The sequence below is a fragment of the Phyllostomus discolor genome, chromosome 4 (assembly GCF_004126475.2).
Source record: "Phyllostomus discolor isolate MPI-MPIP mPhyDis1 chromosome 4, mPhyDis1.pri.v3, whole genome shotgun sequence".
NCBI lineage: Eukaryota > Metazoa > Chordata > Mammalia > Chiroptera > Phyllostomidae > Phyllostomus > Phyllostomus discolor.
Genome location: NC_040906.2, coordinates 53938729 through 53963355, shown reverse-complemented (window position 1 = coordinate 53963355; position 24627 = coordinate 53938729). Strand labels below are relative to the sequence as shown.

The 24627-nt window shown below is 40.0% G+C and overlaps 1 protein-coding gene across 2 annotated transcripts in view; it reads left to right on the top strand.

The window, feature by feature from the left end:
- CERS6 (ceramide synthase 6) overlaps positions 1-24627 on the top strand; it is a 303384-nt gene that overhangs the window by 113883 nt on the left and 164874 nt on the right. For both annotated transcript variants that reach the window (XM_028510062.2, XM_028510063.2), the window contains exon 3: positions 1993-2123. In XM_028510062.2, the coding sequence (XP_028365863.1) occupies positions 1993-2123 (131 nt within the window). The remainder of the gene's footprint in view (positions 1-1992; positions 2124-24627) is intronic.

Below are 24627 nucleotides of genomic sequence, written 5' to 3'. Positions count from 1 at the left end.
TGAGCACTCTTGTTTGTGTGAGTGTTAGTTGCTGAAATTATTAATAAGGAATATCCTTTAATATCTAAATACATTACAAATGCATAGACCCTTTGATCTGCAGTGTTAACTTCCAGGAATTGATATCCATGTATAAAGTGGCCTGTATAAAATGACCCATGACATGGTTATTTATTGCAGCATTGTTTATACTAGCGGAAGTCTGGGAGCTAACTCAATGCCCATTCATAGGGGGTGGATAAGTAAATTATGGCATATTCCTACAGCTTTACAAAAGAAGGAGGGCATTCTTCAGTTTGATGATGGAAATATTCCAAGACACATTGTAAAGTGAAAAACCCAAAGTTCAAGGATGATATTTGTGGTATGCAACCATTTATGTGACACCGGGGGTTATAAGAATACATGTTCAAGTCTGCTTACAGTAGCAGAAAATAACTCGGGAAAGAATCTGATTTAATAACTGGTTACTTGGTAAGAAGAAGAAAGTAGGAACTGAGAGAGTAGGAACAAATTAGCAAGGTGAAATATTGGATAATTTTCCATTTGTGAACCATGTGAATGTTTTATCTGGTCAATATACTTAGAAAATAAATTGAAATGAAAAATGAATTCCTCTAGGAAACTGATATATCCAAGGTATATTGTAGACTGTAAATTTTCTCTCTCCCACATTTTTTCGTTGAGAGACATGAAAGGAGAGTGTAGATGGTGTCATGACTACTAATAAAAACACCTCAAAATACATGCCTTACTGAAAGTTGGCAAATAACTTACAGACAGAAGCTCAGCACGTTTTACGGCCCTAGTCATAACATGAAGGCCATTGGCTATGTTTCCTGGGGGTCTGACACCTTGAATTGATTGAGATGCTTTAAAAGGTGTCATGTGAAATTCTACCTTTATAACTTGAAAGTTGAAAGCTGGTTAGCCTGCCTTCCTCATTTTGGGTTATTTCCTCTGGTCATTAACATCTCCTTAATATAAAAGCAAAGGTAGAATAGATAAAGAATAGAACAGACTTGGTTTAGTTGTGTTTTGTGTCAGTTCACCTTCACATAATTTTTGGCAGGGTGTCCTTTGAGATATTGAAGACAGGGGAGAACTAACATTTGCTGAATTTTACGTACATTTTAAAAATTTGGTCCTCACCACCATCTCATTTAGGTGGGTAATAACCTTTATTTTAAATAGGTGAGAAAACCAAGGCTAAGAGGGTTAGCTCCCTGGAGCGAGAAATTAAACCTATGCCTGTCATCCCCTAACATTACAGAACTTTGTGAGAGACGGAACAGTTATCATCACATGGCAAGCATAAATTGTGCCACTTTCCACTTTACCGAGTTTATGTCTTCAAGTAGTTCTAAGTCCTTGTAAAAGGTTTGATGGGGATCTGGTCAAAAGCGATGACCAGGAAAAGGAATAGAAGAGGAAAGTATGAGGAACAGAGGGAGAGGGGATAGAGAAGAAGAAAGAGAAAATATATTTTGTAGTGGAATTGGTACCTTAGGTTAAGGTGATGTATTTTGGGATTATTTCAAGCTTTTTGTTATACTGGTATGTGATAGATATAGTGTTTTTTTTTTTCTCCCTGAGAAAGTAAAATATGGGAATGATGTCTCTGCAAATTCAGCTAAGGTGGCTTTTACCTCTGTGTTGCAGAAAATTTTGTAGACGAACTTTGTTTTGAAACTCCTTTTCCTGAAGGCTAATGGAGCTGACTCAGTCATTTGGCTGTTCCATTGAATTGCTGTTGCTGATAAGAAGTGCAAGCATTAGAACAAGATTCATATTTTTCACTGTTGTTTCACAATGAATAACTTTTCTTGCCTAACTGGTTATTTACATTCACATGGCTAATGGAAGGCCTACATCCTCAATGGTAAATATAGAAATCACAGTACAGATAGTAAATATAGAAGAAAAAAATCTCAAGGGCATATCTGTTTATTGTGAAGATGAAAATTATTTTCCTGGTACCTTATTTCATAGCATCCTGATGAAAAGAGATTGGAGGGCCTGTCCAAACAGCTGGACTGGGATGTTCGCAGCATTCAACGTTGGTTTCGACAAAGACGCAACCAGGAGAAACCAAGCACACTGAAGAGGTTCTGTGAGAGCATGTAAGTTGCTGTATTTCTTTTTGAAAGAAAAATCTGTGTAGTAACTCACACCATCCTTGAGGTAAAAAATAAAGGCTTTATACAGTTCCAACAGCCTCTAAAAAACATGCCATGTGGTGGAAAAATAGTTCACAGCAAACTGGGGGAATAGTTGGTACAAACTTGTGATTTCCACCTTGGATGCAGGAAATGAAGTTGGCTTCTTCATGGAGTTCCTACAAAGTAGGTATATTACAGGGCCTCCATTGGTATTTTCAATCAGACACCTTTGAAAGATAGCATTAAAAGCCATTACATTTATTGTTGGGATTTGAATAGAGCAGACTTGGTCGTGACGTTCTTCCCCCTGATAAATGCTGAGAGACTAGGATATATTATTAGAGGGTCATGCTGATGGCCTATATTCCTGAGATTTAAGAAATTGCTGTATCATATTCCTGAGTGAGTTTAATAAAGCATTGCTTGAAGGTGGGAGATGGAATGAAAGGCTCTTCTATTTCCGAAATGTGAACTTTATGGTATGTAAATTATATAGCAATGACACTGTTAAAAATACTAAAAGACCCACAGAGAACTTTTCTAGCACAGTGATATTTGAGGCAGTGACACCCAATACACTTATCTGTAGGAAATTTAGAGACAGGAATATTGGAGCATTAAGCATGTCCCCTTACAAAGGTAAGACTCCGCCTCTTTACTCTGTTTGGTTTTCATCCTCTGGGACACAATTGCGCCTTTGTTCTTTCCTTTGGGAGTTGTTTCCTGACACCTGGTCATTTAACAATAATGTTGTCAGTGTAGCTCCCTCTGTTGCAGTTAAAATAACATTTTCAGGTTTAGCTTTCAATTATGCCCAAAACATATTTTAGCAATTGCAATCTAAAGCTTAGAGGGAAACCTACTCTTATAAAAGAATGAGTGAGAGGCAGAAAGATATCATAACTCCTAGAGGGGTGGATAAATGTGAGGAGCATAAATAGGGTCTTCAGGAGGTCAGACTATTTATAAAATGTGGAAAAACAACCTAGTAGATACAAACTGCAAAGCCCTTCTTCCTATCATTGAAGTTAGTGCCAGTTTGTGGAGGAAGGATTTATGCATCTGGGCTCCTTCTCAGAAGCTGGAGTTGCTTCCTGCCTGGGCCTGCAACACACGCAAAGGGCCTGGGCTCCATCCTTGACCTGCAGGTCCAAGCAGGGGTGAAGTGGGGTCTCAGCATATGCCCTACGTACTGAAACTCATGGGCCATCTGCTCCAACTCCAACTAACTTCCTTGCTAACTCAGTGCTAGCCCTTTCTCTGCTACACTTGGTCTACACTAGTATGTGTAGGAATCAGTCACCTGGGTTTTGTTAAGTGCAGATTCTGATTCAGTCATTCTGGATGGCAGCCGAGACTGCATTTTTAACCAGTTTCCAGGTCACACTGCTGGTCCATGGACCACACTTGGAATGGCAAAGTTCAACACTATACCAAAGACTATGTCTTCTCCCTGAACTCACCTGGTCTTGATCTGCATACCACAATCACCAGCATGGTCACACTTACAATTAGTTACAAATATTTCTAAGCGATTACTAGAGGCATGGCAATGTGAAGACACAGTGGGGCATGAGGTACGTGCATAAAAGTATTAATTATGATCTCTTCCCTCAGGAAGCTTACTATAATAGTGTCAGGTAAGACTTAATATCTGAATATGTGAGGGTCAATGACAGACATTAAAGATTAACCAGCCATGCATACTAAACGATTGGTATGCACAGTCAGTACCTGAAGATTAAAGGATACAGATCAGTTGTGGGTTAGAACACACACACAGGTGGCTGGGACCTGAACTGCATCATGACCAGTGACTTTTGACATCTCTGTTGCAGAATGCTGTGTTGATGAACTTTGTTCTGAAACTCTTCTTCCTTTCCCTCCCGGTTGCCACTAGATTCTCCTGCCTTTCTGATGGCTTTTGTTTGCATCACTTATTCTGTATTTTCTCTATGGTCTTTCATGTGCCACTTCTCCAGATTCCATCTTCACCCTCTTATTTCCCTCATTCTATCTTCCCTCTTTTGTTTAGAGGTTTTTTTCTTCTCATCAACTTCTTCCGAAACCATGGGTCCAGTGCAAATGTTTCTTCTGAGGCATCTCCACCGGGCAACTCTGATTTGCTTCTACTCCTGACTCTCTTTTGCTCCTGTTGTTCATATGTCTCCACTCTGTTCCAGGCTAGAAATAAACCAAGCAGCCTCTGAGATTTATAAGTTCTCTGTAAATCCACTGTGGTGGCCCCAGTCCCAATGGCTCTCGTAGGTCTCATTATTTATCTCATGCTCATAGGTATTTTGTTTGCTCAAAAAATTACATTTTCCTAAAACACTATTATCTCCATGGTCTGCTGCTTTAAAACCTGAAATGATTTCTCTACAACTGGAGGGTCAATATTAGGCTCCTTCTCCTGATAGCTAGAGGCTGACCTTCCTCTGTGGGATATCAGCCACCCAGATGACCTCTTCCTTCTAGAGGGCTGTGTTTTCACTATCTATACTTTGTTCATTCCTGCCTCAGTTTGTGCTGTGTTCCTGATCTGGAACACCTACATTCCTCTGCCCTGCCCATTTATCCCACATCCATTCTGCAAATTCCAGGCCCTCAGGGATGTGGCATGACTGTAGGGTCAGGAGTGAGCACTACTACTTCTGAATTCTTAGAGTCCTTATTGTAAGTGCTAGGAATGTAATACTGAATCACGTGTTTTCTCTTGATGTTATCTTTCATTAGGTCGTCTATATAGTTTCACTGTAATTATATCATACATGCTCCTTGAGGGCCCAAGAAAACATCATCTTGTTTTTCTCGAATTTTTCTCAGCCTTTACCACAACATATAGACTCTGCTGAATAAATATTTGTCAAATGACTGGATGTTAAGATGACATTGTTTTGGAAGAATTTGCTGATCTAAGTTGGCATGGCGCCCCCTGCAAATGAAGAGTGTCTAACAACAGTGACTTAGCCTAAAATTCATCTGGGCAAATTACTTAACTGTAGAATGCTCCAAACCAATTTCAAAAGTAGAAATCATGGGAGAAGAATACGACTGCCAAGGAGCACCTTAAGACGATACCACAAAAAACAAAGCAGAATTATATTGTCTGTGCATGCACACATGTATATCACAGTTATTTGGTAATCAATTTAAAAACTGACCTGGCTGGCGTAGCTCAGTGGATTGAGTGCGGGCTGGGAACCAAAGTGTCCCAGGTTCGATTCCCAGCCAGGGTACATTCCTGGGTTGCAGGCCAGAACCCCCAGCAACCGCACATTGATGTTTCTCTCTCTCTCTCTCTCTCTCTCTCTCTCTCTCTCTCTCTCTCTCTCTCCTTCCCTTCCCTCTCTAAAAATAAATAAATAAAATCTTAAAAAAAAAAAACTTTAAAAAACTGATCTGGGAAATCCCTTCTTAACCAGGGATGCACCTCATAATAACCTGGTGAGCTTTTCAAAATACACATGCCCAGAGATGCTGGCCCAAACAAATCCGGGATGTGTGGTTAAGTGTGAGGACTCCAGTGTGGTCTGGACATGCATATTTTAGAAGAAATACCCTGAATACTGATGCCACACATTCCCAGGTAGGAGACACTAATTTCTGAGAAGGGATGACTGCTGTTAAAGATACTAAAAAAGCAAGACAACAAATGACAAATTTGAATCTTATAGATCTAGGGCTCCAATGTAAAGATTTTATAGTTTTTCTGTTATGTAAGTTACTATTTTAGAAAATACAGAGTCCCTTCAGGGGAATTGTATTTCATCTTTAAGCAGTGTAGAATGCTCCAGGATACATGCCAGACAGTGCTTGTAACCATCTGTTGGTGTGTCCAATTCAGGGCATGCCCATTTAACACAGAAGGACTGAGTAGAAGTTGTTTAGCAAGTAATGTGTTGAAACACTGGCGTGATATATTTTTTCATTCACGCTGATGTCAGTCATTTACAGCTGTGTTCATTTTGATGACTGTTTCTTCCAGAAACATTTCAATCTTTACTGAAAACTGAAATAGAAATTTTCACAAGGAAGTAAAGAATTTATAAAAATGAGATGTCATGTGAGATGTTTTAGGAGAAACTGGCTCCGAACGGCAGCCCTTGAGTTGGGGGATCATGCTTTGAGGCTGCTGATGCTTTGCTTTCCTCCTCTAACAATTGCATCAGGATAACACAAAAATAAGTATCTGTAATAAAAATATCTGCAGGAGGACACAGAAAGAGGAGAGAGAGACGTTTTCAGGGTAAATGGCTTTCCTCTCATCCATGCCTTACCTATGCTCGTTGTTTTTGAGTATTGTGCAGTAGGTTTAATAGCACACATCTGGAAGTTAATATTATATATGACTTCCACTTAAGAGGTCTCCTTGCCTGGAAAGATAAATCTCCCGAATGATAACCTGGAAATATAGGAGAAGGGATGTTCACACTTCACAGATTAGTAGTAATTTATTAGGGTTGAAGTTGGCTCCATATGGAGCCTTGCTTTAGGATGAGGACCCAAGATTGTCTTTTGTTTAGGAATTTCTCTTAGGGTTGATGCTGATTAAAATTATCCCCAAATGCTGCTGTATCTGGATGTTTCTGTTCAGTGGTAGCACAGTGGCCTAAATCTAGGAACCTCTTGAAATTGTGACTTTATTTCTGCAAAGAAGCCCTCTGATCTTCTTAATTTGTGATTCCATTGAACTAAAGATAATTCAGCACAGAGAAATGAGTGGTTTAACCACTTGCCTTTATGCTACCAACTCGCTCAATGTTTTTATTTGGGAGCTGTTTTATTCAGACAAGTCAGCGGTATTCTCCGTGACCTCAGTAAGAAAGTAGAGCTTAATAATTGAGGGTCAAAAAGAACAGGGTTATACAGGAAACCAAAAGCTGAATCTCATATTCCTTTATTTCAGGTCAGTCTTTGATCTGAGGAAATTCTGTGGTGAATATATTCAATAAGTTTATATAACCCAGCCACCTATTTGCAAAAAACAAACAACAACAACAAAAAAAAACCCTGAATATATGTAGACTGTTTTAAAATCTTCCATATATTACACATTCTAGTGATGGATAAAATTTGCTAAAGAGATAATTCAGTTTTGATTATTTTCTTCACCAGATCATGATGTGAGCATCTTTTACAAAGTTAACTATCAAAGTTCTCCTGGAGATTGATGCAGTTTTAGAATGGGTGAATAAATATTATTGTCTAGAAAAATGGCATCTTCCCTTTTTTTTCAGTCCTGGGAAGCATGATCAGCAATGTGCTGATGCACATTGTGAGTCTGGAAAAAATAATGACAGCAGTGGAGGACAACCTCTTAGTTTTGAATAGTGCAGGGTTGAGTTGTTTTGTTGCTGTTGGGAAAGTGATTATTTTTCATTAATTCAAAATCGTCTCTAGATTGAAGAACAATTTCTGTCATCCGAAGGATGTCATCCATAGTTATTGGCCTTGTTACTGTTCAAATTTAGTTGAGACAGTGAATGTCTTAGGGTTCAAGACTATTCTTGACTATCTTAAATGGTTCCAAATCAGTCAGATATTCAGGTCAGTTTTAACTTGAAAGCAGGGCTCAGCAAACTTTTCCTCTAAATGGCCAGAAAGTAAGTATGAGGCCACATGAACCTTGTCACAATTATAATTCTGCTGCTGTAGCACATAAATAGCCCTAGACAATGCCAGTGTACATGGCTGGGTTCCAATAGAACTTTATTTATGGATACTGGTGTTTGAATTCATCATTTTCAAGTGTCATGAAGCATTATTCTTAAAAAAGTTTTTTTCAGCCATTTAAAAATTTTATAACTATTCTTAACTCATGGGCTGTACAAAAACAGATGGCCTGCTGGATTTGGCTGACAAGACATAGTTTGCTAAGTCCTTTAGGATTACAGTACTATTAACAGTTCTTTCAGAGTTTCAAGAAGGAGAATGCGGTCTTACAATCCCAGACACAGTAATCCATTGCTCAGAGTGTTGCCATGTGATAGAATTAGTACATTTCTGTAGTTAGCATGCCCCATCTCTTACGTTCCCGGGACACAGTGTCTTAATGCTGTGCAGTGTCATTTAGCTCAATCAAACCCTCTTTGAAGTTATCAGTATCCTTAAAGCAGTGCTACTTGCACTACAAAAATTCTGAAGGTTGATGAACCTGACCATAGACAGTCTATTTGTTTGCCTTGAATAAGCCTTTGAAACCTTTCTACTCCAGACCTACCATCTGTAGCAAGTGAACTTGGATTTTTAAATTAGATCAAGCCTCTCACATTCCTTGATGGCATGTGGCTAGGCCTCTAATTCATGTGTACTGGCTAATTAAGGAAAACATATTTTTGCTAAAAATATCAGAGAGGCCATACTTTGGTCAAGCTGGCTGCATACTCAGTCTTGTTGGTCGGTTCTCTTTAAATCCTCAATTTCTTAAGGTTTTGTAGATAATTTTCCCAGTGATTTTATATCTCCCAGTGATCCAACATGGAGTTGGATCATGATGAAAAGACAAAGTATATTAAAAAATAACTAAACTTATTAAAGCCTAATATTCTTATTTAATTCTTGTCTGCCATATTTTGAGTGTATATACCATTTCTCTTTGTTGTTTAATCTGTTTTAAAAGTTATATCTGACTTGGAAAAAAATCATGAAAATCATTATAAGTAACTTTGATTATAGGAGATGTATAAAAGTACACATAATGTTTATATAATTTGGATAAAAACCTTCCAAAACCTACTATGCAGCTATTATACTTTAACTTTTACTACTTATACAGGACCGTAGTCTTCATATGTGCCACACAAATACACACATGCTGTGTATCTAAGTTTGGTGCCTGCCCTTGTTGAGATTTTTTTATAGAACCTGCCTTAACAGAGTGCCTGAAGAGGATTACAGAAACATGATGTGTTATGCTTTATCTTCACTATCTGTAAGTCACTATTCCCTGAGTAGCAGTGCAGTCAGTTGTGCTATAACATGTCATATTCATTCCTAAAAATTGCCACACCACACAAAATTATGCAACAAAACAAAATATCACATGGTTTTTGAGAAAAATGAGTCAGGACACAACACTCAACAACACCAGTGGCATTAAAAAAAAGAGTTAGGAACCTAGTAAAAAACAGTAACAGAGTTTTATACATGTTAATTGTTAAAAAATATACTATCATAAATAGGATATTTTCCTTCAAAAAGATGTGACCTTTGTTTGTAAGTTGCTGTTGGTGTATTAGTTTGCTACAGCTGCCATAACAAAATATTCAATACCACAGATGAGGTGGTTTGAACAACGGAAAGTTATTTCTCACAGTTCTGGAGGCTGGAAGTCCAAGATCAGTGTGTCACAGGGTTGGTTTCTCCTGAGGCCTTTATCATTGGCCACCTTCTCCCTGTGCACTCACATGGTCTTTCCTCTGTGCACGCTTTCCTTGATGCCTCTTCTTCTTATAAAGACATCAGTCATATCAAACTAAGATCCTAAACTTAGAACCTCATTTAACCTTAGCTGGCTCCTTAAAGGCCCTCATTTCAATGCTAGTCACATTGGGGCTTAGGGATTCAACATACAAATGTTGGTAGGCACAATTCAGTCTATAACAGTGTTGGAAGGGCAACAGCTCATAAATGGAGACAGGAAAGATGGTCTAAAAGCAGAGGGAAAATTATGACATCAGATGAGTGTATCTCAGCATATGTGAGCTGAGGTACCTTGGAGGTGTTTGAGGGGTGTGTTTTGTTCCGTGTATCCCTGCACTGCTCAGGTTAACTCAGCATAGTTTGCCCTGACCAAGAGTTTCTAGCAGATGAAATCATACATAAGCGATTATGCAATTTGTGTTATACTGACATAGCATTGGAAGACATTCGTGATTTCACAACAAGCCTTGCGGCAAGACTGCTGGAACGGGGTAGTGGTGTAGGGGGTGAGCTCTGGAGCAGGCAGTCTGATCCCAGTGTTCTCTCTAATAAAGTCCTGTGTAGTATTTGGGACAGATGTTTAGCTACCCTAAGCTTCAGTCTCTTTCTTTGTCAAATGGGCAGATAGTGCCTGCCCATAGGGTCATTGTGAAGACTAAATGATATAACATAGCTAAGGTGTTTAGAAAGGTAGAAAGGTGTGTGTCACACACAGGAGTAGTGAATGTTAGCTATTGTCAACATTATCACATGGTCTGCTGTTAGTCAACACAGTGTGATGAGACGAGCAGCAAATAGCCGGTGTTGTGCCAAAAGCACACACCCCTCAGAGCCATAGGCACACTGCCTACTGGAGGCAGCTCTGGTGTTTGCCATTCGGGGAGGACAGATCCAAGGAGATGCAGGGAGAACAGAGTCTCAATTTAGAATGAAGCTCTCTTATTCTGTAGAACCCCAAGGAGACAGAATCCACATGGGTTCACAGGGCTGTCCATTTGGGCTTTACTTACACACAAGAAAAAATGCAAACCCCATCTGAGTTCAGAGTGCTGGAGACTTTGGCTTGCTGTCGTGTAGCACAGAACAGAAGTGGATGAGAAAAGGTGTCCTGCTTCAGCAGGGAGCGGTGCCCACTGTGCCTCTAGAAGCCGAGGCTTTTGAAGCACCACAGGAGAAATGTCAGAACACACAGTGAATGTCTTTGAACCGCAGAGACTTTGAATCTGCCCAGGTGATTCTGAAGAGGACACAGCTTGCCTCGGCCAGGAGGAAGAGGGGAACAAAGCCTGGAGCCCAGCAGTGCTGGCTTTAGTAAAGCCCCCTCTGCTAGAGCCAGGACAGTCCAATGAACTGCCGGAGGGGTCAGCCTGACTTCTAGGTATAGGAGCTTACTGTTAAATGTAATGTTTATTGGTTACCTCCTATGTGTAGGGGGAGGGCATAAAGAGGAAATTGATCTGGAACAAATTTGAGGATGGGAGTCAAATGTACGTGGTTTATGTTCTGGCTCAAGCTATGTTACCCTTAGTGAGTAATTTAACTTTGCTAGGTGCCAGGTGCCTTTTCTGTAAAGGGTCCTACTTACAGGGTCATTTGGGGGATTAAAGGAGAGGGTTATGTATAATGTACATCTCTCCTCCCTGGGGCTGCAGAATTGAATAAGCAACAATTTCTTACCTTGTGGGACTCACAAGGACAATTGATTCTCCTGATTGGTAAAGTTGTTTAATACCTCAGGTAGGGAGCCATGTAACCTGTGACACTTAAGTGACATGGCTCCTTTCTAGGGCCTTTTCCTTACTGCCCCAGCCATGGGGTTTTCTGGATCTTGTCTTAATGTGCCATCAGGAGAACTAATTTTAGATCATTGAGAGGGAGCGTGTTGTGGCTTCCTCTCAGGAATCTGGTCTGGCGTGCCCTGTTTTTCTGTCCTTCTCTTTATTCTGCCTCCTGCTGTTCATAGGGGCAGGTGCCTTCTGCTTCCTCCTGGCTCTTCGCCCTTCTGTGATGAGCTCATGGCAGCCACATTCCTTGTCAAGGGGCAGACAGGAGGCCTAAAAGAATCCTCAGTCATTACTAATTTGACTGTAATTGTCTTAAAAGTTGGTGCAATGCACATGAGCCCCGACATTGGAATATAGCACCTAGTAAATTGAGGGGCGAATATGTTTGTGTGTAAGATGGTGGTGGTAGGGGCAGGCACTTGGGCAGAGAAGCAAGAAGGCCAGCCATTCCCCTTTTGGGAAGATTTGAGCAGATGCCAAGTGACTATTGGGAAAGCAGATCTTTGATAGGCCTCCCCAAATCTAAATTCTCAGTGAGATGGGAAACTTAACTAAAAGCAACCAAGGCCTATTACTTTCATTTTAAATGCAAGTCGAGCTGCTGGCAGTGTCTACTGGCTGTCCTGACTTGAGAGACTTAAAATTGTAGAAAAATGACTTTAAATCTGGACAGTATTTCTTATTTTGCATATATACAGTCTCACAGCAGTTGCCAACTGATGGGAGTGTGGGCAGGGCTCTTAGGGCTTAGCTGTGCAGGAAATGAATGGGACTGTGCTGCGAGTGGGGTGGTGGAGCGCCAGCACACACAGGTCCAGGTGAGCAGCAGAACTGGCGTTAAAGGTTCGTGTGCAGTCTAGGCCATTTCACTTAATTCTTCAGGGTTCCGATAATATCTGTCCTCCCTGCATTTAGCCACAGATGTACTGATACTGTATATTTTCATCTCATGTATGATTGTATAGCAATCATTGTATAGCAATCACTGTATAGCAACAGGTTTTCTTGCAGATGTGGTGGACACCTAATGCTGGTAGGAGAACTAGACCCCAAGCAGGGAGGGGAAAGAGATGTTTCCCGAGGTTACATTTTATTCCGGATACTGTAATGGGACCTTTATAGCTAATCCTGACAACCAGCCCCTGCAATATGTTAAGTGTTAAAAGCCTTTCTTACCCATGAAGAAACTGAAGCAAAGAGAGGTGGAGTAATGACCCAGTGCCACACAATAAATGACAGAGTTGGAATTTGTACCCAGATCTGCCTACACCTGGAGGCTTGTGTTATTTCAACTGCACAATGGTAGGGAAATCTCAAGAACATTAGGTGTTCCCAGAAAGAGGGCACTTTGGGGTTTTATTGCACATCATAGTCTCCTCTCTGTTTCCTGTTCCCCTGTAGTTTATGAGGGGCTACGATTCAGTTTCATTGCTTTCTCCTTGGCACACTGATTGCACTTTGAGTCATTCTCTACTAGTGCACTTGGAGACTTGCTATTTTCACTATTTGCATCTCTCTCTGCTATTAGACTGTTCAAGGCCTTGACTGCTGGGACACTCTTCTTCATCTGTTCGTCCCCACAGGTCAGCACAATGCCTGGTGCTCTGCCAGACCCCGATAAATGTCTCCTGAATGAACCCATTAGTTGCATTATAGACGGGATTGTACCTCCAGGGATGAGAGGGCTGAATTTAATTAGAAGAACCTCAAGCTTATTGTCTTTGAAATAGTCCTAGGGAAGATTCAGTCCTAGGGGAGGGAGGAGGCAGAAAGAGCTTTCTGGAAGAGGTGAGTGACACTGCCGAATTTTTAAGGATGGTTCCACTGGCCAGATAGAGAAAGAGAATGTGGTAGCCATCTGATCTCCAGGGTTGGTCTGGGGAGCTCCAGTCTACATGAAGGGTGACCAGACAAGGAAAGCCAGGAGGCTGGTCTGGACCTCTCGCCAAGCTGAGGCCCTGGGCCTTTCTTCCCACCATTTTCTCTCTACATATTCAGGGCCATCTGACCTTCTTCTCTAAAGTACCCTTGTTTTGCATGCTTTCACAAAAATCCCATGTTTACCAAGTGCTGGGCCCATTTAAGAATGGAATTGGTTTTTATTATCAGTGCTTCACATCAATGCATGACAAAGTTTGAACCCTTTCATTTCTTGGTTGGAGAAAACACTTGCTCATTGAATGTGAATCTCTCCTTGGTAGATAGAGGTGATCCTGAGCAGGCACCTTCTTTGTGTGGTCTGCCTTCCAACCTTTTCCTTGTTCTCTGAAGAGGATAATGCCCTGCATTGAATTGGCATGAGGATCTCTCCCTCTTTCTTTCCCAGCCCCCCCCCCATGCAAAAATTAAATATCCAAAGGAAATAGAAAGAAATCCAAGTTAAATGATCACTTCACTATTGGCTACACCATATGTGTCTTATTTTACAGCAAAAAAAATCAGGGTATGTGACCCATGCTGGTAGCGTGCCATTAATTAAGCACTCTGCAGTCAAAGTCCAACATTAAAAAAACAAAACAAACAAATAAAAAAAAACAAGACATGCAGTCAGGAAAGTATGAGTGTTCTTGTGTGCTTTGGGGGATAAGGAATATTTGAAGTCAAGAGTATCACAGAAAATCCAGAAAAAAATCATGTGCCTCTAGGACTTAATTCACTTCAGTTTCCTAAGTGGTTATGGAGGATCTTTATGTGGCAGGGGGAGGTGCTGAGGGTTTTACAGCTAAAAGGACAAAATTGCCGTTCTCTGGTGCTCAGTTTAGGAGGGGAACAAGGCACAAGAATTTAGAAAAGAGCTCCAGTCACATCTAACTGTCCTTGGGGAAAAGGCTGAGTCACTGTATTTAGTGAGTTCTCATGGGTTAGTTAACCAAATTTCAGATAAACAAATCTAAGAATTGGTCAATGTAGACAGCTTCCTGTAAATGATTTTTATGAGGGATCTGGGGGACAGAATTAATTCTGAAGTACATACAATATTGAATTTTGTTTATGAAATTTTTATCTTCAGAGGAATACTGTCTGGTACTGTTCATGGAATAACAAGCACCCATGTTGCAATGGGATTGTGCCAGACTTCGCTACAAGGATGCAGCTACCGTTAGGCCTCACTGTGTTTGGTATCATTCCAGATGCTAGGAGAGTCACTAGGCAGGCAGATTTCTGACTTATGTTGGCCCTTATTTGGTGCTCCTTTTCTTTCTTTCAGGTGTCCCTTTCTTCTCTCTGGGTAGAGGGGTGGGGACAGGAGTAGGTGAGGAGGGGCTTGAGGGGTTAAGTATAGTGGAAGTGCTTTTCAGCTTCCATCAGGTCCAACCCAGTGTCCTAAAGATTGGCATACTGTTCTCAGAAGAATGGAAAGCCAGTCAGTCCCAGTGTGTGGGGCTGTGGTACACGTGCTTTGTGAGAGAAGGCTGAGAGGTCTATACCTGTACCTGCAGCACTAGTCGATGGGCTCATACAGATCTCAACAAGCAGCCAAATACAGAATTTCTCCTAGTTATTCTCTATATATTCTTTTTAATTGAAACTCTTATTTTTTCTCCCATTATTCATTGAAACTATAGTTCTCATCTATTATTTTCTCTCCCATTGCTAATTTTACTTGTGGAAATGTGTCTAATTTGAACTGATATCAATTATTATTGATTTTCTGAAATAGAATTTGATCCTGTGGGCATCATTTCAACTTGATTCGAAATAAAATATTGTTTTACTTTGAATTATGAAGTGTTCACCTGAATCCTAGCTAAATCTCTGCAGTACTGAAATCTAAAGCTTCTCTTGCTTGATGACTCTAAGTGTTCCTATTTCTGGCCCCCCCTGACAAAACATATGTGGTTCAGCAAACATTTTTTGAGCCTTTAGTATATGCTGGGTTTTGCATTAAATGCTAGGTAGAAATATAGGACCTTATCCATCCTTGATGGATAATTGGCACTATCTCTTTATTTCACTCTCTAAAACTTAGTTTCCTTATCTGCAAAGTAGGGCTAGTAATCTTAAAAACCTGATAGAATTAAATAAAATAGTTCTTATAAAGCAGCCAACATGTGCCAAACACATAGTAAGATCTCAAGAAATGTTTTGATCAGTTTGAATTTCTCTGTATTAGAGGCTAGCAAAAAATGAATTGAATTACCGTACCTAGTCAAATAATATTCCCAGTTTTCTTAATACCCTAGAAGACTACATTGCCATTATGCATTTTATCCAGGTTTTATTTCTGTTAAATCCCCAAATATCTGAAGATGTAATTATTTGGTAGGTCTGATGTGATGGCTTTTGTTGGAGGAACTAAAACTCATCATTTCAATTTTTTCTTCCTTTCTTTAACAAAAAGCTTTTTGGAGATTAGAGTGAGAACATAGTTTTCTGACTTTCTGACTTTTTTTAAAGTGCTATGGTATTTGAAACCACAGTTTTACATGTCCAGAACAGCAGGAAAAGGCCCTTGTGATGGAACTAGGAAGGAGGTTTATATCTTAGGCAAAGAAGTCAGGGCACATGGGTTCCTAGTGGGCATCGGGGTCTCAAGTGCCAGCTCCACCTCCTGTGTCTACCACTTACCAACTCACTCAGACTCAATTTCTTGAAACTTAACATGGGTCAAAATAGCACTTCAGATTGAAAATGGAGCCATAGGGTTGTGGACATATAAGGCACTCATACTTTGTAAGTACTTTAATAAATGTTAGCAGTTATACCCATGAACATCAGGAACAGCGCTATAATTATCACTGAAGCAAAGCAGAACCATCTCTGTGTAGACTCACTTCTTGAACAAGTATTAGCTTTTCCTGAGAATTCCATGAGGGTTTATACTTATCCACTTCTCTGTGGCCTGTGCTGCTCGGTGGGGTGCCATTCAAGCCCCCCTCCCCCATTAGCCTTTGCTCATGCTGTCACCCTCCCCCAGCCTCTTAACCCGCTCCGAGGATGTCCTTTCCCTGCCTCATCCACTGGACAAGTATTTGATCTCAGTTCTCAGTTCAGCTCTCTTTAGCAGCCTGTGGGCATTTACTGAGTGACAGATACATGCCAGGTACTGTGCTTAGTGTCCAGTCCAGAGCAGACCTGGAAATAGCACTATCACCTGTGTGGTCTCACGTACTCCATGAAGGAAACATCATACTCCCATTTTCTTTTTCCCAAGTAGAATGGACTATTCCCTCTTGTGTGTACCTATTTAATAATAACCATAATGATTCATTACTCTTGTGTATGTTTCTTTTGATCAGCTAGCCTGTAAACTCCTTTAGGGCAAAAAGTCCCTATTACCCCTCTTTGAACACCCAGCACTGGGACTCTGCCTGCGCATACAAGGTGCTCAGTAAAGGTGTTCAGAATGAGTGAACACATATTTTAGGGCTAATGACCTATGGATTGTTTGCCCAAATATATTTTGAGTGCCTATTGTATGCTAGGCAGTACTGTAATAGTTTACATTTCAACAGGGAGGAGACAATAGACAAGCAAGCAAAATATATAGGATATCATTTGGCATGAAGTACCAGGGAGGAAAACTAAACAAAGAAAGAGGAGGAGTGTGCGTAGGTATGAGCTCTTAGGGGATGTCAGGCAGTCATTTCTGAATAGGTGACATTTGAGCTAAGGCCTGAAGGAGGTGAGGAAACCTCACTCAGCAGAGGAGCAGCATTGCAAATACCCTGGGAAGGAGTTTACTCAGCCTGTGTGAGGTGAGAGGTGTCTGGGGTTGTGAGGGGGAGTGAGAAGAAGAGAAGTAGAAGGTAAGGTAAGGGGGCAGCTAGACTGTGCAGAGCCTTATAGACCCCTGGAAAGGCTTTGATGTTTTACTCTGAGAAGGGAACCCATTGGGGGGTTTTGAGGTGAGGAGCAATGTGGTCTGATTAACATTCTAAGAAGCTCACCTTGGCTTCTGTGTTCTGAATGGACTGTGGGGAGGTAAGAGCAGCCACAGCAGGCCAGTAATCCAGGGGAGAGTTTTTGGTGTCTTGACTTCAGATGGTGGTAGTGGAAATAATCAGAAGAGTTCAAGTCCATGATTTCTTTTAAAAAATTAATTTTGCAATATTTAAAACATAAAAAAGGAACATAGTTTAGTGAACACTCATATTCATCAATTTTGACATATAAGGTCTGTCCAGAAAGTATCCAGCCATGTACTATAAAAAATAGACATATTGAAGAAGATACAGGATAAGAAATATTGCACATAGGACAATGATGCCTCAGTCCCCTTCAAAGTAGGCACCTTGGGACCTCACACAGTTCTCCCAATCACCATCAGCTGTCCCACTGTATTTTTCTGAATCTTATCGACAGTCTGAAATCTCTTCCCTTTCAAAGATGATTTTAGTTTGGGGAAAAGCCAAAAGTTGCAGGGCTCCAGATCTGAGCTGTAGGGGAGCTGAGTCACCTGGGTGATTGGATGTTTCACCAAAAAACTCTACATGAGACATGATGCATGAGCAGGCATGTTGTTGTGATAAAGCTGCCAATCACTGGTTGCCCATAGCTACAGCCTTCTGAATCATCTGAATAGTTTCCATGGAGGAATGTTCAAGTTTAATGCAAAATTTGAAGCAGATTTGTTGCTCTATTCACTCAGTCACTTTGAATGTGATGGCCACACAGTACACATGCTAACTCAACAGCAAGGCCTACCACTCCCACTGACTAGTACAGTGAAGTTGTCATTGTTCATGCATGTGCATTCCAGTCCACTCTCCTTGGCTGCCAGGTTATATCAATGTCACACAAACTGTTCTTGTTATATTAACAATGGCTGAACTTTTTCCAGACAGACCTCATATTTGTTCTACCTATACATTTTTTTGCTGAACCATTTCAAAGTAAATTAGAGATGTCATGAGTCTTTCTTCTTCAGCGTGAATCTCTGGAAAACAAAGATGCTTTCCTGTGTAAACAGAATATCATTATCACACTAAACTAAAACAGAGTTCCTATTCAGATTCTCCAATTTTCTTTCCAGAGATTTCTTTTATATTTGTATTTCTTTCCAGATAGAATCCAATCAAGACTCATTCATTATAATATATGTCTCTTAGATCTTTCATTTTAACTTTTTTAGTTTGAAATAATTTGTTTACTTTTATATTTTTAATAAACTGCCATCTTTCTTTTATTTTTTAAAAGATTTGTTTATTTATTTTTAGAAAGAGGAGAAAGGAGGGAGAAAGAGAGGGAGAGAAACATCAGTGTGTGGTTGCATCTCATGAGCCCCCTACTGGGGACCTTCCCTGCAACCCAGGCATGTGCCCTGACTGGGCATTGAACCAGTGACCCTTTTCACAGGCTGGCACTCAATCCACTGAGCCACACCAACCAGGGCTGAAGTAATTTTAAACTTATAGAAATGTTTCAAGAATAGTATAAAGAAATCCTATATAAATTTCACCCTGATTCACTAATTGTTATCATTTTGCCATACTTGCTTTAATATTCTTTCTGTGTAATTTTCAAATCAGAATTTATTTTAAAAATAGAGTAAGTAGAAATTGCTGAGGGATTTGTTGTGTTGTGTGAGAGAAAGTGAAGCTTCTAGGATGACCCCCAGGTTTTTGGCCTGAGCAGTTAGAAAGAAGTAGGTGCCATTTCTGGAGCTGAGGCAGGTGAAGAAGTCTGCCTAGGAACAGGCTTGTGGTCTCAATTTTGGTCATGTCAAGTCTGAGATATCTGTTAGATGTCTATGTTGGAGGGGTGTTGCAGGCTGCAGGGTATGTGAATAGGGAGTTCAGGGACAGGGCTGCAGTTGTAAATGCGGCAGTTGTCAGTAAATAATGGTAAGTAAAGCCCTGAGATTCAGAACAGCAAGGATTGAGCCTTGGAGCATGCTCCTGTTAGAGATGGTGGAGTTAAGGAGGAGCTAATAAAGGAGACTGCAGGAGGCATGAGTGAGTGGGAGGAAGCCAAGAGAAGGTGATAACAGTCCAACAGTCAAACATTACAAATGAGTCATAAAAGTTGAGGACTGAGATGTGACCATTGAATTTGGTCATTGGTGTCACAAAAGTCATTGGTATCTTTGACAAGAGCAGTGTGGGTAGAGTGGTGGGGGTGAAACCACAATCTAAAAAGCACAAGAGAAAAATTGTAATATGGAGAACTCTCAAGAAGTTTGTCATAAAAGGGTGGTTGGGAGAAAGAGGGTGGTACTTGCAGAAGGAATGTGGGATTAAAGGTTTTTCTTTAAGAAAGGGTAAATTATGGCATGTTTGTGTGCTAATGAGAGCGATCCAGCGGGTGGGGGGAGAAGGAGTGGTGTGAGAGAGGGGAACGATGACAAAAGCCGTACCCTCATCCAGGCAGGAGGCACTGGGACATGGTGTGCATGCACCAGTTGCCTTACGTAGGAGCATGGGCAGTTCATTGGTGGCAATGGGAGGAAGCCAGAGTACCTGGGCTAGGATGCAGGCATGAGGAGTCATGTCAAGGGCTCATGGCAGGTCAGGAGGTTGTTTCTGTCATCTCAGTGAAATAGGACACGGGGCCGTCAGTGGAGAGCAAGGAGGAAAGAGGAAGTATTGGCATTTTGAGGAGAGAGGGAAATGCATGGAATAGCTGCGTGAAAGTGTGTTTATTAATTTCTCTCTGTGGAGTATGTTTATCTGTGTGTGGGGATGGGCATCAGTAGATTGCCGTTTCTAGGAATGAAGGGTGTTGGTGTCAGAAGCCTGTGGACCCTCACAGGTGCCCCTATTCTAGTCCAAAAAGCTTCAGGGTTCGGACAAGCCTCAACAGTGCAGTGACTGGCTATTTGAATAAAAAATTAGGTTGAAAGCAGAGTTGGGAGGTGATAGCCCTTGGTACAGCTTCAGTGCAGGCGTTTATCAGACCAGACTGTGGAGCTAGTATTAACCAATGTGATGGACTGAATGTTTGTGTCCTTCCCCTCAGTGGGTTGGTATTGGAGGCAGGGCCATTAAGAGATAAGTTTAGATGCTGTTGTAGGGCTGGGTCCTGCATGATGGCATCAGCAGCCTTATAACAAGAGGAAGAGACCTCAGAGCTTACTCACACTCTGCCCTCACACAAAGAAGTCACATGAGCATGCAGCTAGATGGTGACCATCTGCAAGCCAGGAAGAGGGCCCTGAACAAAAACTGCATCTGCTGACTCTTTGATCTTAGACTCCCTGGCCTCCAGGACTGTGGGAAATCAATGTCGGCTGTTTAAGGCACCCAGTCTGTAGTGTTTCTATTAAAGCAGCTGGAGCTCAGGCAACCAGTGAACACATACTCATTCTTTCCTTACCATTTCCACATTCATTGATTACAGGAGCTATTTCCTAGGGGAGGGAGGGGAAGGCAGTGTACTTTATCAGTCTGTAACTTTGGAGATACTCAGGGCACACACCTGACCCAGAGAGCCTGTTTTGCATGGGTACCTTTAAGGAAAATGGTTCTATCTTAATAAAGCACTATTGTGTCTTTTTAGTTCATTATCCTGTGAGCTGCTGAGGTAGTAAATTCTTGTTAAATTGGATGATACCCCATTCTGTACTCCCTTCTGTTCTAAGAAATTCTGTACCGCATACTGAAGGCTTTAAGCTGCCACATGGATTTCTCTTGAGCTTTGGGTGATTTGATGCATTAGATATTTTTATTTAATTTATGCTTTTAATTTTAAGAAACACATGCAGATATGCCTGCAGCCAACCAGTTTTCTAAATCTGCATATAAATAACTCTGCAGATAAGAGAAAAAAGAAAAAAAAGCATTTTTTTTCTTTGCCAGTTTTTTCTCTTTATGCTTTGCACATTGTATCTTCGTTAAGTGTTTTATGTCCAGGTTTCTGCCTTTAAAAACAGGGGATTCGTTAAGAAGACAATCAAATATGCAAACAAAAACTGTGAGGTATACATTTTCCTAACATCCTGTGAGTGTAGCTATGTTGATATTTAAAAAGTAATCCTATGCCTCTGATAATTATCTCAAATAAAATCCATTTATCCCTATAATTATTAAATGTTTAATTAAATGTCTGCAAGATATGATTAAATGGCTTGATTCAAAATAAAGATTTATATATAAATATAATAAAGTTTTACTCTTAACAGCAACAAAATAATAATTCTATTAGCTAATGTTAACTTTTAATAGTAGTGTCATGAATTTCCATGTATTCATCATACATCTTCAACAGTGATAGATATTCTACCATCTCATTATAATTCTTAACCTGAAAGTTATAAAATTAAAAACTTTTTTTAAACAGACAAAACATTAATAGGAGATGTGGGTACAAGGTAACAAATGTGCTTACTATGCTTTAGGTTGGAGCCTCCAAATTAGAGACCAGGGCCTGCCAAGGTTTTCACATGACCCTGACCCTTAGTTCTCATGGTTTCAAGTTCACAGGGCTCCCCAGTGCATCTTATCTTTTTCCAGCCCTTCCTTGCATGCTCTAGTTAGAGGTGACTGCTTGGAGTTCTCTGCACATTCTGCCCTGGGGCCCTCCACACCGTCTTTTTCTCTGCTTTTGGCTCTTACATCTCCAAAGTTCAGCAGCCCAGGGGCCCTCTCCTCTGAGATTTTCTCTCATTGCGCCAGCCCTTGCCTGGCACAGGTGTTCCCATCTGGAGGTCCCACAAGAGCACCCCCTCTCGCCCTGTCTCTGCTCTGGAATGAAGCCTGAACAGGGCTGTCTGACTACACTCCGCTCTAGTGACATCAGTGGTTCTCTGTGTGCAAGCTCACCGGGGCCGGCAGGTCCTTGCACTTGCTGCCTCCTCTTCCTGGAGTGTCCTGTCCCGCATCTTTGGTGGTCTGGCTGCTACTCCCCAGAGGTCCCCTAAGAGCCCCCTTTCCTGACCACAGCAGTGCCTTTCTTTTCAAGAAATAAATACCATACTACTTTTGTGATGATCATTTTCTTTGTTTTACTTTTAGTCTTACCATTAAACATGTATTTTTTTAAAGATTTTATTTATTTATTTTTAGAGAGGGAAGGGAGGGAGAAAGAGAATGAGAGAGAAACATCAATGTGCAGTTGCCAATGTGCCGTGGCCTGCAACCCAGGCACGTGCCCTGACTGGGAATCGAACCTGCGACACTCAGTTTGCAGCCCACGCTCAATCCACTGAGCTAGCCAGCCAGGGCTAAACATGTATTTCAAAAACAGTTTAGTTTTACCTATTTTTAAACTTAACATGAGTAAAATCCTGCTGTACATTTCTTTTGTGCCTTGCTCCTTTGCTCAGCAGTGTGCTTTAAGGTATGTCCATGCTCACCCGTGCGGCGTACTTGGCAGTAGTGCATTCATTTTCACCACCGTGTGCTGTTTCACTGCATTGGTGTGCCGCAGTGTATTCATCTCTTCTACCATTGTTGGATGTTTGGGTTATTTCCAGTTTGGGGCTGACATAAGTAATACTGTTATAAATAGTCTTGTGTATATAACTGTCAAGAGTTTCTCTACTGTATAACTAGTTGGAGAATTTGGGCCCAGATAGGGTAACCATAAATTAATGTTCCAACTAGGGCATATTGTGAGGGATAAATGCTAAACCTTATAGGGCACCAGGGAAACAGGTGTGAACTGGGATTATCCCAGGAAAAATGAGACACGGAGCTCTCTAGTAAAAATATATTCTCATCTTTACACTTAGAGACAGTGTTGATCTCTTTGCTAACGGGACTATTCAAATTTACAACCCCACTACAAGTGTATGAGCATTTCTGTCATCCTGCATTCTCAAATTTTCATTCATCGTATTGTTTTTGTAAATTTTATGTTGTTTACCAGTCTTGTGATTTTAATTTACATTTCTGTCATTGATAATGAGACAGTTGTGAAGTGTCTGTTTAAATTTCTAATAACTATACTTAAAGATAGACACTTTTTTAGAATAAATAAATTTAACATTTTATAGGATATATATTAGGTTAAACAAATTCTTTTTTCTTTTTTTAAGTTTTGTTGCTGACACACTGTTACAAACGTGTGCATTTCCCCTCTTTGCCGTCCTGCCCCCAGCTCCTGCCCCACCTTCCCTCCTAAGCTTATTTTTTTATCTTGTCTTTAGCTGCATCCCACAATTTTTAGTATTTACATTTTATTACCATTTTATATAAAATATTTTCTGTTTTCTAATATATTTCTTCTTTCATTCAATTATTTGGACATGTGTTTTTGATTTCCAAACATGTGAGGATTGTAAAGTTATGTTTAAATGATATCTAACTCATGGTAAAAGATTATCCTCTGTATGATTTTTCACCTTAGAAATGTGTTGAGATTTTTATAAAAGTCCAGTATATGGCCAGTGTTTATTAAGGTTCTTTGTATGCTCAAATAAAGGGAATACCATAATTCTTGGTTATAGTGTATATATTTCCATGTGGTGAAATTTTTAATTATAATCCTCAATCTCCTGTATTCTTGCTGATTTTAAACCTCTTATTCTTTTAATTACTGAGAAAAATGTTTAAACTCTCCTATGATTATGGATTTTTCTGTTTTTTTATTATTTGTAATTCTGTCAGTTACTGTGTTATGAATATTTTAGGCTATGCCATTAAGTCAATGCACATTAAAATTATAATGACTTCAGTAAACTGAATGTATTAGTATGAAGTGATTCTCATTATATCTAATGTTTTTTACCTTAGAGTCATTTTTGTCTCATATTAATATAGCAATACCAGTTTTATTTCATTGGTTATTTGCATAGTATGTCTTTCTAAAATTTTATTTAATCCTTATATATTCTTGTATTGTAGATGTGTTTCCTATAGAAAACACATAGTAGGATTTTATTTTAATTCAGGCTGAAAATATTCATTCTCTTTTTACTGGAGTTTAGCTCATAGACACTTAATATTATTACTTTTAAATGCTTTTAAACCTCCATCTTATTTTGTGCTTTCTATTTTTTTGTCTATTTTACATTTTTTTCCTCTCCTTCCTTAACTTCTGGATGCATTATTTTCATGATTTCATTTTTCTTTCTGGTTTTAAAATTAAAAGCTCAATTTTTAATTAATTTGGTTTTTATTCTAGAAATTACAATGGGTGTACCTAAGTTATCAAAATCATATATTAGTTTTTCTTTGACCCTTCTCCCAGGAAATCTGAGGTGTTTGAAATACTTTATTTCAAAAGGGAGAAAACTGTACTTGAACAATGATTTTAAAAAAAAGAAAAGATATATGCAAAAAATATGCTTTATTTCCATATACTCACTGCTGACTTATATTACTTTTGAGATGCCTTTTATTCTATCTGTTTTTAATCTTAAAAACTATTAA